Below are 14,017 nucleotides of genomic sequence, written 5' to 3'. Positions count from 1 at the left end.
TACAGCAATGATCAGTAAATTTAATTTATTTTGTCAAAGACACTATAATAGATTCCAGGGCTAACATACTGGATACAGATGTGATTCAATTTCAGATATAATTCTGAACAGTGCAACTCTTGTTCTTGGTAGATTCAGGCTTAGTGTGTTTAGTTTGTATTCGGTTGAAAATTATTTGGGTAATATGCATCTCAAAAAGACAACATCGACTGAAAGACCTTTATTAGATGGTTACTGCTTCATTTCCTGAACGTAGGGCCCGGTCCTGAAGAGGGTCACTGTGTCAAAATCACGTTTTTAAACCTTCATAATTTCAGTTTTCTTCCTATGTTGCATCATCTGAAATGAATTTGTTCAAACTACCACACTGCAAATCTGGGGCCAGGTAATATTCTAACATAGAAAAAACTGTATATACTGCTCAGAGAGGAGAACAAACTGAGGTTTAATACGGGCAAATATTTTCAAATTCAAAGTTTATGATTACATGAGATGCAAAAACAGGGGCTATTTTTGGGTAATTATGGCAGTTACTTTCACTGGTGGAAAGTAACTAAATACATTGATGTAAGTCCCATAAGTACAATTTTCAGTACTTTGCAGTTTAAGAGGAAATATTGCACTTCAGATTAATAATATAAATTAACCAATTAATAAAGTATGATGTAATATTATAGGCGACATGAGACCTTATTGATCCTTTGGTGAAATTCACAGGCTACCAAGCAACATAAAATGAATTGGGGTTTGGGTGTCCTCCGCCAGAATATTTTGATCATCAAACACTTGATTTCCTGCACTGTGGTGAATTTATATGCACCAACTTTACATTTTCTGCATCAATTTATGATGTAAATGTCTTGAATCTTGTCAAAACGAAAGTCCTCTGCTACGTTAATGTTTTTTTTACTGGGGAGACAAATGTACATGTTCTTAATATCACGCCCAAAATCCACATATGCATTAGTCTGAAACTGACCAGTCTGCATTATGAGTACTTCTCTAGTATCTTAGTCGACATAGGCCGCCACCTATAGGCCACATATTGTATTACACATACCGTTCTTTTATTTTTTATTGTTTTAAAATTATTATTATTGTTTGTGAGTTGTTTATCTGGGCTGATTTCTCATTAGCGCTTGTTTTTATTAGTAATAGAGACAATACACATAGAGGACAATAGTAACAATAATAATAATAATAATAATAATAATAAGCCCCATACTGAATTACACATACTGTTCTTTTGTTGTTTTTATTCATTTATTATTATTGTTTGTTAGCTAAGTTGTTTATCTGGGCTGATTTCCCATTAGCACTTGTTTTTGTTAGTAATAAATAATAGAATAATAGTAATAAATAGTAATAAATCTAGAGGATAATAATAATAATAATAATAATAATAATAATAATGATAATAATAATCATAATTGATTATTATTGTTATACAATTAATAATAACAAATTATTATTATTAGCATTATTATTATATAATTAGTAATTAATTCCTTGATTTTGATATTATTATTATTATTATTATTATTATTTCTTGGGGGCGGGGCTTGCCCAGGGTGCTTAATGCGCTAGTTCCAGCACTGTATAAGTACATATTGATGCAAATACTTTTGTAGTTTTACATAATTAAAATAATAAATGCAGGACTTTAACAGGAGTATTTCTATAATGAGGTATTGCTACTTTAAGGTGAGTAAAACACGTGAGTTCTTCTTCCACCCCTTTCCAAGCGTTCTTGATTACACTCCGCCCCTACAGCTGTTTGGTTTCCTAAAACGAACGCTCCCACCCTCTCAGTCAAAACACGGAGTCTCTCGCGTTGTTTGGACACAGCTGACCGCTGCCTGCTGGGAAGAAATAAACCAGGCTAGGCTAGCAGGACAGATAGTTAGCAGCGCAGGGAGCAGGAGGACAGTGTACGTAGAGCCGTGAGGACAGCGGAGACAGGACAGGAGCGAGTCTTTCCCCTCCGGTGATGCAGACGTTGAGTGTCGCAGCGAGCTAACGTTAGCGCTGTCCCGACACACAGGGACGGATCTCCATGGCAAAGCCCAAGCGACGATAGATAAAAGGCGACATCAACAGGAACGGGTTAGCTTAGTTTCAATGTTATTGCTAATTAAAAAACACATATGGTCACAATGTCCTGCTCTGGAAACCTGGTTTGGGATGTAAATAAACGTTTGATTGGATACAACGAGCCTAACACCATCCGGACCAACTATTTAGGTAAGAACAACACAAGCCTCTGTGATGCTAACGATAACGTTTCATGTTAATGACAAGACAACATGTATTATTTTGACACGGTACGGCAGGTAACCTCACTGCAAGCTGTGTGTGTGTCTGTGTGTGTGTGGCGCTGGATCAGATCCACTGACAGCCAGACATGACTGTGCCACAATCTGCTTAATAACAACAGAGCTGCTAAGTTCCTCCTGCTGCAAAGTCAGAGCCGTCCAGGCAGTGTAAACTCAGCCTGTGCGTTTCATTCACTCATGTAAAACACGACATGTGGGAGTCCACGGCTAAAGCACTGGATAGATGGGATTAAAGATTACATAAGCCTTAATGGTGCAGCTTTTTTTATGAGGTAATAGCTACAGATAAATCACATTTATATCCTCATTCAGATATCCCATTAGTTGCAGAGGAGATGCAGTTTGCAGTTTCCATGGATGATGTGCAGAATCAGAAATATTACAGGCCTAATGCCAAGTAAATTTGTGCTTAAAAGGAAGATGACATGGTGCATAACATTTAAACACAGCGCAAAAATATAAAGAAATAATATGAAATAACATTAAGAAAAATTATATAACAATTTATTTAGTCGATAACTGATATCGATATATCCACTTTTGTTCCCACCCAATTTTAGTGATCATCAGTTCTCCTTGATAGTGGAATTAATATCACATTATGCATGCATACTCTTATGGTGATGGCCCAACAACAGATGGAAACATGAAATACAATACTTTTAAATTTATGTAATAATTATTAATTGTGCAAATTGAGAAAAAGCATGTTGGCCTGATCGGATAATTCATTTTAAAGCCAATATCAGTAGATAGCGAGGATGTACAGATATTATTGTGACTCCTTAAAGAGAAGAAATCCCTAAAAATTAAAATTGAATATTAAAAAAATGTATTCATATATATCTAAATTTATATATAAGCATAGGTAAATGTGTAAAGATAATAAAGTACTGTTTTTACAACTGTACAGTTGTTCAAAAATGTGCACATTTTTTTGTCCAGGGGATGTAAAAATTCCCAGTATAATACAGGAACAAAAATATGTGCAAGAGAGATGGTCGTAATGTCAAGCAGCAAAGCAAAGAAACCATCTACAGGCTGCATTACAATATAAACACCATATAGATACTGAACTCTTAGGTATGGCACTAAAATGGAAAAGGAGTTAAAAGCAGGGATCAATCATGTAATGTATTTATAAATGTGTGGTGCTCCATTATAAAGTGCTTTCAGTCTTGCAGTAATTTGTAGACAGTTGAAATGAAAGTGCACGCTCCAGCAAACATCTGTCATAATAATAAACTGTCAAAGTCTGAACTACCAGAGATGACAACATTAAAGTGGGGATATACATCTGTCTCATAGAAACTCGTCATGATACTGCATGATGAGAGTATTTATAAGTATTCTAGGTTTCCTGAAAGATTAACAGCTCATGTATGATCTATATGACATGTGACTTAAAGCGAAGTCTTGAATACAAACTGATATTAGTCTTCATAACCTTGATGAAAAATCCTAGAAGAGAAAAAAAATAATATGAAAACAGACACAAGTACAGAGGAATATAGTAAAGAAAGCTTAGCTTAACCAGACATTCAAACTTAATCTAGTTGACGAGTTTAAAAGTAAGAAAACACTCAAAATATAGACATATTGTGTGTATAGTAAGAGCCATTTAAATCATTAATCAGATTTGTTCAACACCCAAATCATATTTTAAATGCCGCTGAAATGTGTGTCACTTTGCACCGTACATTATCAACATGTCCTACAGAACATGACTACACTTTACTGAATACAAGTTAAAAAATAACATCAAGTGGAAACAATTTTGGGCAAACTCTTTAGGAAACATGCCTGATTATTACAATGGCATTTTCATTTATGAATGCAATCGCATAAGATAATATTTATTTTTGAAAATAAGTGTTAACGAATAGCATTTTTGGTGCTTACAAGCGAGGGGTAGCAACGTTTAATCGACTATTCGAGCACATTCCAAGCTCCTTTATCCATAAACTGAACTAGAGTAATAGGTCAGATGAAAATAAATACTGACTTTATCTCATTTTCATTTTTCTTAGATTATATTTATTGAGTTGGGGATCAAACAATACAAAATAAAGGGCGGGGGAGATATACATCTCTTCATATGCATCCTCTTTTTCAACTTATTGCCAAACTAACACAGAACACATTCTCCTCACTTAAAAAAATGTACATATATATAAATCAAAGAATCAGTCAAACAATATGACCAAACCAAAAACTTGTCATGGTGCTGCAGTTATTTAGATTCTCACAAGAGACAATATAATGTATTGCCATGTTATTATGGCACTTATAAATAAGAGCATGATAGGCTGAGTTCAGTCTTGAGTGTGTAACGGTATCTGTGCCATGTGGTTTAAAAATAATCTAGTTTCGTTTTTCATTCAAGCTGAAACTATAAAACTCACAGGTCTGAGTTTACTCGCAGTGAAAGTCCTCATTAGTGAGATTTTCCTGTGTTTAGCTGTACGTCTGTCTCTGTGTCGGTTGTTAGAGTGCAACATAATAAAACAACAGTCACCACGGCGGTGTAGACAGAGGACCGCGCCGCTGGCACACAGCGAGACGCAGAGGTTTATAAGACCTGTCTGTGATGTGGTTCGTCAAACAGTCAGCACCTGACAGTGGTTGACTGAAAATTTACAAGGCTGTAGAGGTGGGGCAGGTGCCACAGAGCATTAGTCAGCGCTGTATTTAGCTTGACTGAGATATGGTTGGAGCTGTTATTGTGTTGTGGGTACATGCAGTGATGTGTGGGTCAGAACTCTTGTAGGTTATATTTAGCCTCAAAAAGGGGGGATGGGGGCAACAAGTAGTGGTCTGCATCGAATTCCTGAGGCACTTCCAGGGAGGTTAAAGGAAATGTGTGTGTGCCGCAGGGCTTTCCCTGAACTTAAGAACGATTTAAGTATTAATAATGACACTAAATCCTGGTTTACATGAAGACGGGGACACAGAGTAACTCTGATGAGGAAAAATAAGGCCTTCCGTATACTAAAGACTCTGAAAGACTTTCAAATAGAGGATTATTTCTCATCCTGCTGCTGGTGGAAAATATTACACCAACCTCTCTGAAGAAATACGGCATATTAACAGCTCCTTATGTGTCTGCAAAACACCAGAAACGCAAGATAAAGGGCGTCGTATGTCGTCAGTATTCTTGCCAACATCAATGTGATCTATGAACTGTATTTGTGTACAAACTTTACATTGTGGATGTTGTCGCCTTTTTTAGTGGGAGGAAACTGCGGGAATGAGAGCAATTAAACACAGACTCTTGTTCACATCACAACTCCACCAGTTGCCTCTTCTTTTCCACAGCACAATATAACTGAGACTTGGGGCGCTTTCCATTTTGCTGACATGTCTCGTCGCTCCCCTCACTAGTGTCTCTTCCTCATGTCTTAGCTCCTCCCATCGAGGATGTGACTAAGAGATGTGAGGACTGACAACCCAAAGCTGCCAAATGAGAAATCCCACAGCATCAGTCTTAAGTGATGCCAGTAACATAAGATGTGCTGTGGCATTTATACGTCACGCCATGCCACTTGATAAAAGACTTCTGCGTGGGCAACACATTCTCAGTCCGACCTCGTCACAAATAGGCATTTGGTCATGGACTTTCCATGACCAGTTTTGATGTGAAAGGTACCCTGGGTGTGTTGGTTGTTGACGTTCTGGGACACCCTGTCAAGTTCTGCCTGTTACATGCATTGTCTTTTTTCAAAATATACTTCTGTTTTCACAGGAAATTTAAGGTTTACATACAGTCTCTTTCAAAATAAATGCACTACGTCACCATGCGAATTGATGTTTTATTTCCTTCACCCACTAAGGCATGTGGTTGGGTTTAGGAAAAAATAACAGGGTTTGCCACCTTAACTTTCGTTCTTGTCCCTCTGAGTGCCGTTAAACTATAATGGCAACTGGCCACAAATGCTGATGGCTTTTTTCATCAGTGTCTGATGCTGGTCACTGCCCAAGCGCCAGATTTCAGCAACTTTGTAGTTAGACTGGTTTGGCGTAGGATACACCTGTGTTTCCTCGCTCTAAGCTCCTCCAGAAACCTCCTCTCTATTTTCATGTATAACTGTCCAAACACAGGCTATTTGTCACATTGAGAGACAGTTAGTTTTGAAACAGACAATTTATCTGTTGGTCAGTATTAATTTCTAATTATTTTGATAATCAATTAATGCTTTTGCCTGATAATCTGTTTATGTCATTGTAAATTAAATATACATTGTTGTTTTAGACTGTTGGTTTGCCCATGGGAAATAGTTATGGACATTTTGTTTTTTAAAATTCTGGCTTTCTATAGACCAAACAATTATTCGATTCATGAAAAGAATAAAAAGGAAACAGTCATCTGAGAGTTAAAATAATTTGTTGCAGCTTGAGACATTACACAGCCTATACTTGCATTTCTAACCAACATATTTAGTTAATTTTGAATTTTCTTTGGTGCCAAAAGTCAGTAAATAAAACATTTGTTGTATTTTTAAATTGTAACTTTCAAGCACATTTTACACAAGATATCGCACGACACATTATAGAATAAGATTAAAAACAAAAAACATCTTGTATGATCGGCTGTAGTCTGATCGTGACTGTAGTGGGAATATTTTCATATTATTAAGCCAACATGTTCATATGTGACATCATGATTATTAGTTGTTGTGATTGGCAGCTGAAGAGACTACAGCTCCTCATTTACAAGAAACACTCAACACAAATTCAGGCTTGTCTGACATCTGGAACACTGGTGAAACCTGTCGGAGCAAGTTAAAGCTCTCGATCAGACGAACAGCAGCTTTCGTAACTTCTCTCTGACACATTCAATTATTATTCAGTCAGAATGGAAAAACAACACCCCTATATTAAATGAATGAAGCTACTGCATCCTTAGATTATCTGTCTTGGAGTGAACAAATAACATAGTTACTGGCTTCATGCTGTGTTCACTATTGTGTGCATGTTTCTGGGTCTTGCTGCAGACCATTGTCATGGACGTCACTGTTGTTGCTGTGTCCCAATGTGCTGTTTCTGAACTTAGAATACAAGAAATCACCATAATTAACCGTTTTATACTAGAAAAGAAAATGAAACGATAAGCGGATCATCGGACATCAAGATGAATTTAAAAAAGAGGCAGCAAACTGTAATAATAATTTTGCGGTTTCCATTTTTATCAGCCAAGAGCATCTCCTCCATTTCCCATTGTGTGTTGCGTTGAGGGAGAATAGTGTCAACAGCATACTTAAAGATGAAGTATTATTTTTTTAGTCTGCATGCTAAGTGTTTTAAGTACATTGAATTTTATCCGCCAGAACACATGGCATCACAAAAACTGTTAAGAGTTAGAGTGTAGCCCTGGATTTTGGACACAGCTCTTGACTTAACAGTTATGGCTGACCTGAATGTTTCGAAGCTTTTACTGTTGCCATGGTAATCAGCATCCAAATTAGTATTTGAATGCTCTGATGTTTATTGTTTTTTTATTATTAGTAGTATAACTAAATTACCTCTAAAACCCTAAGTAGCCCATCCAATAAGAAATACTAATCCACCATTATTAAACACTGGCAGAAGCTACATGTGTCTTATTTATTCATTTGTTTATGGGCCTACAGTGGCTGTAGATTATTTGATGTGATTATTGCACATTTTGTAGCTGTTTTTGCTTCAATAAAATGGAAAATCCTTGATGTATGTTCAGGGCAGCACTATTAAAAATGACAAAAAGTATCTCAAAACAGCTTCATTATTGCCAGGGAAAAAAACTCCAAGACATAAAGATGTGAGACATCATCTCATCCTGAAGCTGCACTTTTCAAAATGAAGACTTAATTGATCCAGAGATTAAAACATAAATTGAGTTAGTGTTGCTATCTCACAAATCCCCTGTGGATCCTACTGTTTTAATGTGTTTTACTGTCACTTAATTCTTTCAAAAGAAGATTTCTTTCTCTCATTTCATGTCACAGCACAGATGTACCATAAGCACAGCCCACTTTTCCCTGCATTTATAGTCTCATCTTACAGCAGCATGAATATTTCCCTTTCCTCTTTTTAATCTGTTTGTGCGTGTAAGTGCAAGGGAGGCTTCCCCTGCATGAATAATACAGTTCATGATACGGAAATACTGAATCCAAATGCTTAATGTGATATTTTATACCAGACCGCAGATCTACTGCACTTAACTGGAGTGAAGCGAGGCACGAAGATGGAGTGATGGATGGATGGATACAGTGAACAAAAATATACACGCTATTGTTGTTAAAGATCTTAGACTCTTTTATGCACACAAAGGATATATTTCTCTCAAATTTTGGTCACATATTTGTTGAAATCCATGTTAGTTAGAGGGGCTGCTGTGGCTCAGAAGTAGAACTTGTTGTCCACCAATTGGAAGATCGGCGGTTCACATCGGCAGTCCACATGTCGAAGCATCCTCAAGCAAGATACTGAACCCCAAATTGCTCCTGATAGCTGTTCCATTGGTGTGTGTGTGTGTGTGTCGGAAACGAGGAAGCAGGGGCACCCTGTACGGTAGCCTTGGCCACCAGTGTATGAATGAGTGTGTGAATGGGTGAATGTGACTCGCAGTGTAAAAGTGCTATGAGGGGTCGGAAGACTAGAAAGGCGCCATACAAGTGCAGTCCCTTACCATTTACCATTCACTTGCACCTTTGCCGGGATAGTGCATTCACCCAGCAGGTGTGGCATGTCAAGGTGAGCATGATTACTACACAGGTGTGCCTTGGGATGGTCATGATAAAAGGCTACTCAAAAATGTGTGGTTTTATCACTGCACCCAATTCCACTGATGTCACAAGTTTTGAGGGAGCGTGCCTTTGGCATACTGACAATAACTGAATGTTCATCTCACGACCATAAGCTGTCTCCTATGTCGTTTTCTATGAATTTGGCGGCACATCCAACCAGCCTCACAACTACAGACCACGTCTAACCACACCACGTCGTCTGAGACCAGCCACATGAACAACTGATGCAATAATTAGTTTGCACAACTGAAACATTTCTGCACAGACTGTCAGAAACCGTCTCAGAGAAGCTCATCTGCATGCTCGTCCTCCTCAACAGGGTCTTGACCTGACAGCAGATCGCCTTCGTAACCAACTTGAGTGGGCAACTGCTCAATGTCGAAGGCCTCTGGCACTTTGGAGAAATGTTCTCTTCACGGATGAATTCTGGGTGGCCAAGAATGCATATCTGTAGCCATATTCATGTGCAATCCATAGTTCAGATTGTCCTATAAATGTTTCTGTGACCTTTTTATTGTGACCATCCCAAGACACACCTGTGTAGTAATGATGCTGTTTAGTCAGCATCTTGATGTGCCACACATGTCAGGTGGATGGAATATCTTAGTAAAGGAGAGATGCTCACTAACATGGATTTTAACAAAGTTGTGTGCAAAATGTGGGAGAAGTAAACGCCTTCATGTGCACAGAAAAAGTCTTAGATCTTTAATTTCAGCTCATGAAAAACTGAAGAGAAAACGAAAGTGTCATCTGTTATTTTATATCTCCTTTCCTTCAATGAAGGTTATTTTAACAGAGGTAAAAGCAGTATAATGTATTGTAGACATTTGAAGTAGATTTGGCTCAAAAAGAAGAATAATTAGATGATTCAAGCATTTATTCGACGTCCTCGTAGTGTTACATTACAGGGGAGAACGCTGTTGGAACTATTTCCTCCCAGATTCTTTGAATGCTTTCCAGTCCAGAAAATTTTAAGTGACTCTCGATCATTACTGAACCACAACAGTAAACTGAGCTCTAAATATTTAAGGAACGTTTCTCTTTGGGCCCTCTGCAGTATACTCACTGGTTCGATTTAATAGGTTTAAACTGTGATTTGTCAGTCCATGTGTTCAGCTGATATTCTTGGATCCATTTCCAATAGTGCTAACCCTCTTTTTTCTTATTTTAAAGTTTTAAGAATTGCTATGTGCAAACAATATTGTGCAGTAGTTGACACTAAAACAGGAACTTGTTTCTATTTAAATCTGCTTGCATTTTGATGCTTAACTTCCAGTTTCTCTTTCAGTGTCTGGAGATTTCTTCTGTTCTTATTGAACTGTTGTTTGTCTCTTTTGCCTTTTTAGTTATATTAGTTATATTTTTGTGTGGCAAAATCGTATCGAATCTTTTTTATTATATATAAATACAAATTAAACTTAAGATAGCCTGATAGAATAATATAATCAACTGCTTTTTAGTCCACTGAATACATTTCGCTGCAAAAATGGCTGAGGTGAGATGAATAGACCGAAAACTTTATCTTACTAGATGAAACAGATGTTGACGAAGTTTTCCTTTGGGGACATTTTTTACAGTTGAAAAAAGGTAATAAATCACAATGTATTTTAGCACAATATTCAGCATATTGCAGCATATTTCAGATGGTAATAATATTGTATCGTGTCTTACGTATCGTGATAATATCATATCATGGATCCTCTGGTGACTCCCACCCCTGCTGTACAGCGTTGTGTTCTCCATGTGCAAAACAAACCCTTCATACGAAATTAATCTGTTTGTAAGAAGCCTTCCTGTAATCTAAAAGCATGAAAGACCATCCAAACATGTAGAGTCGTCCTCTCAGACATCTGACGTCATCCTATTAGGCTTTTGTGGCAAGAGATTACACACTTTTTAATGACGAGTATATAGATGGATGGATAAATAGAGGTGTCATTCAGCTGGATGAGATGTAAATCTAGTAAACCTGTCATTCTGTTACAGCTGTTTTTTCTCTTTCTACAGGTAGAAGAGAATTTGTCCAGAGACTCAAACTTGAGGGGACACTGAATGTACACGATGGCTGCGTAAGTGCCCCTGCTTTTCATCTGTTTGTGCATTTTTATGTCTAAGAAAAACAAATGTCTGTGTCGTCTTGAAGAGAAAAACAACCCATCGTGCCTCTCTTCCTCAGTCAGTCAGTCAGTGAGGCCTCTGTGTCTGACAGAGAGCAGATCTTTGACTTCAGGCCAGGTGGTTAATACCTCTGAGAAACCTGACGCTGATATAACAGTCACACGTCCTGTCACACTATCAGCCTGGACGTCAGTCGGTCCAGAACACCACAACAACCACAGGACAGCTTCACTTTAATACCTGTCTCCTTCCTAATCACAACGGCTACAGTCACAAGAATTTTTATTGCATGTTGTAACTATATTAGGAGTTTTAATTTAAAAAAAAAAAAGAAAAGAGAAATATTTCGGTGACGAGGACTTTTTTGTTCTTTTTGCTGTGGTATCAAAAGAGGTATTAAGTGTTGTTTTTTATTTAGATGAAATCTGGTGTCCTCACTATTTTAAATGTGTTTTTTTTATCTATTATATATACTCAGAACTTTTAAATTTGCTGGTGTTAGACGTGAAACAGTATTTTGTTTTTATGTTTCATTATAAAAATAACAATAAAATTAATCTGATCTGATCATTAGTGCACATTAAGTTAGTCTGAAGGTCCTGACAGGTCCATAATATCTGAAAAGTCAGGTTTTGGCTCATTTGTGGGGAAAGTAACAGGCTGAAGAAGATAATTATCTTCTTAAAAATATATATTCTCAACAGTTTCATACAGTCTTGGTTGGAGAGGGGGATATTTGATACAGAAGAGATACAGATACCGAAGTCGAGCAGATTAATTTCTCAATCAGTAGAAAAATAGTATAGGCTACTTTGATAATCATTAATCATTGTAGCCCGATTTCAAGCAAAAGTAGTGAAAAAAAATTCTAAAAAATTCTCTGTTGTTTCCAGCTTCTGTAATGTGATAATTTGCGCCTTTTTTGTTGTTGTTCATTTCATTCATTTTCCATAACTGCTTATCCTGTTAGGGGTCATGGCGGGGGCTGGAGCCTATCCCAGCTGATATTAGGTGATAGGTTGGGTACACCCTGGATAGGTCGCAACATATGAACAACAGAACATGCAACCTCCACACAAAAGGGCTCCCCCACCCTGGGTTCGAATCAGGACCCTCTTGCTGTGAGGCGACAGTGCTATCCGCTGCATCACTGTGCCGCCTTCTCTAAGACAAATGAGACCTATTTGAAGACATTAACTTGGGTTGTTTTTTAAATAATCATCAACTACATTTACATGCACACTAATATTCCACATTTATATTTGTATATATTATTTGTATATATTGTCATGTAAACAGCATGTTCTGTTTAGATATTCAGAATTAGGCCTTTTATCGAATTTATCATTTTCCGATTAAGACACGTTTGATATGCTGGTGCTCTTCAGGCTTTTTCGGAGCATACTTTGGGCATGTATACTACACATTCAGAATATGTGTCTCAGTTGGTGTTTTTACCATGACACATGGCCTCTTGCCTTTTTACAGTCAGCTCTGAACGTCGTCATGGATACATTATACACATATCAACTTCACAACATGTTTGCAAAGCTGGTGTAGAGATGCATGCCCAAAAGGAAATCCCGCATTTCTGGTCGGAGGGAGAAACAACAACTTTTAAACACTGAAAAAGGCTTGGGTATCAACAGGTTTTTGGATATGCACAGATATCACAAAGGAGGCTGTGTTCCCACGGTCGAACCAGACGGCTACTGGTGGAAAACGCTGTAAAAATGCTGTTTTGATGCAAAAAGCAAAATGGCACAAGCAGCTCCAGCTGTTAAACTTAACCTTGTTTTGACATGATGAATGACACGTTAGAGGATGTTAATCAGAGTATGTATGGCTGCATGTTAACGGGAATATTACTGGAATGTTTATTATTTATTTATTTTACAAAATACACCAAAACAGATAGACACACCTCCACACTTTTCTGTTGCCGCTCTCAACAAACTGCAACACTTGTCACCAAAGGGCTGCGTCCTCTCAGTGAGTTGATGATCTGAGTGTGTGTGGCTGAGCTCGCCTCGACCCTGTCAGCTGTTGGATGAGGTGATCAGTGGGCTGACGGGCGAGAAAGAGTCACACCACAGACATTGCAAAATTACTAAAAAAATGGGGAAGCTGTACTTATATCAGTTGCGAAAAACAACTTGCTGCTGTTTGTGAAAGAATGAGACATTTGCTGTTAATTCCAGTCGACACAGAGTTAAAATGTAAGTGTTAGGAAACATTACAGTGTAACATGGATGTAGAATTTGCCAGATCTGATCAAATCTGCCTGTAGAAGGTGATTAAGCTGGTGAGGCCTCTACATTGTACCATATTACACAACATACTCAGACCTGTGTTTAAAAAAAGGCTCGATGATACTCCACATGTCCTCATCCCTGCGTTTGAATCTGCTGCTCGGCGTCTGTTAATCTTTCATTACACGAGAGATGCGAGACCTCAGAGTCAGATAACATTTTACTTCAGATGATCAGAATCGATTGAAACCTGTTTAAAATGTATTATAAGCCTGAGCCTGGGGTTCAGTTTGCAGGATGTGGTAAATGGACGGGCAGGCAGTGTGATTTCACTGATTGCAGCAGAGTGAGTCTGTGGAAACGAGGAGTAACAAGGTGATGATGAAACACTGAAGCTGCAACAAACAGGTGTTAATGAAATATTGATTCACGGAGTGACAGCAAACTGTGAACTGAGTGTCTTTGTGCTCCACTTTAGATTCATGGGTGGATTATGATTAAGTTAAATGTGTGACCATGATCTGAT

The 14,017-nt window shown here is 37.7% G+C and overlaps 1 protein-coding gene across 7 annotated transcripts in view; it reads left to right on the top strand.

The window, feature by feature from the left end:
• Nucleotides 1–1,837: 1,837 nt before the first annotated feature.
• The window catches only part of dcaf6 (ddb1 and cul4 associated factor 6), a 37,078-nt gene continuing 24,898 nt past the window's right edge, over nt 1,838–14,017 (top strand). For 4 of the 7 annotated variants that reach the window (XM_049594470.1, XM_049594476.1, XM_049594475.1 and 1 more), the window contains exons 1-2: nt 1,838–2,244; nt 11,129–11,190. In XM_049594470.1, coding sequence (XP_049450427.1) covers nt 2,148–2,244; nt 11,129–11,190 — 159 coding nt within the window. In that variant the 5' untranslated portion in view covers nt 1,838–2,147. The remainder of the gene's footprint in view (nt 2,245–11,128; nt 11,191–14,017) is intronic. The other 3 variants (XM_049594472.1, XM_049594471.1, XM_049594469.1) reach the window with 1 other exon arrangement.

The sequence above is a fragment of the Epinephelus fuscoguttatus genome, linkage group LG13 (genome assembly GCF_011397635.1).
Source record: "Epinephelus fuscoguttatus linkage group LG13, E.fuscoguttatus.final_Chr_v1".
NCBI lineage: Eukaryota > Metazoa > Chordata > Actinopteri > Perciformes > Serranidae > Epinephelus > Epinephelus fuscoguttatus.
Note: the sequence above shows the minus strand (reverse complement) of the source record. Positions and strands in the feature narration are given on the sequence as shown.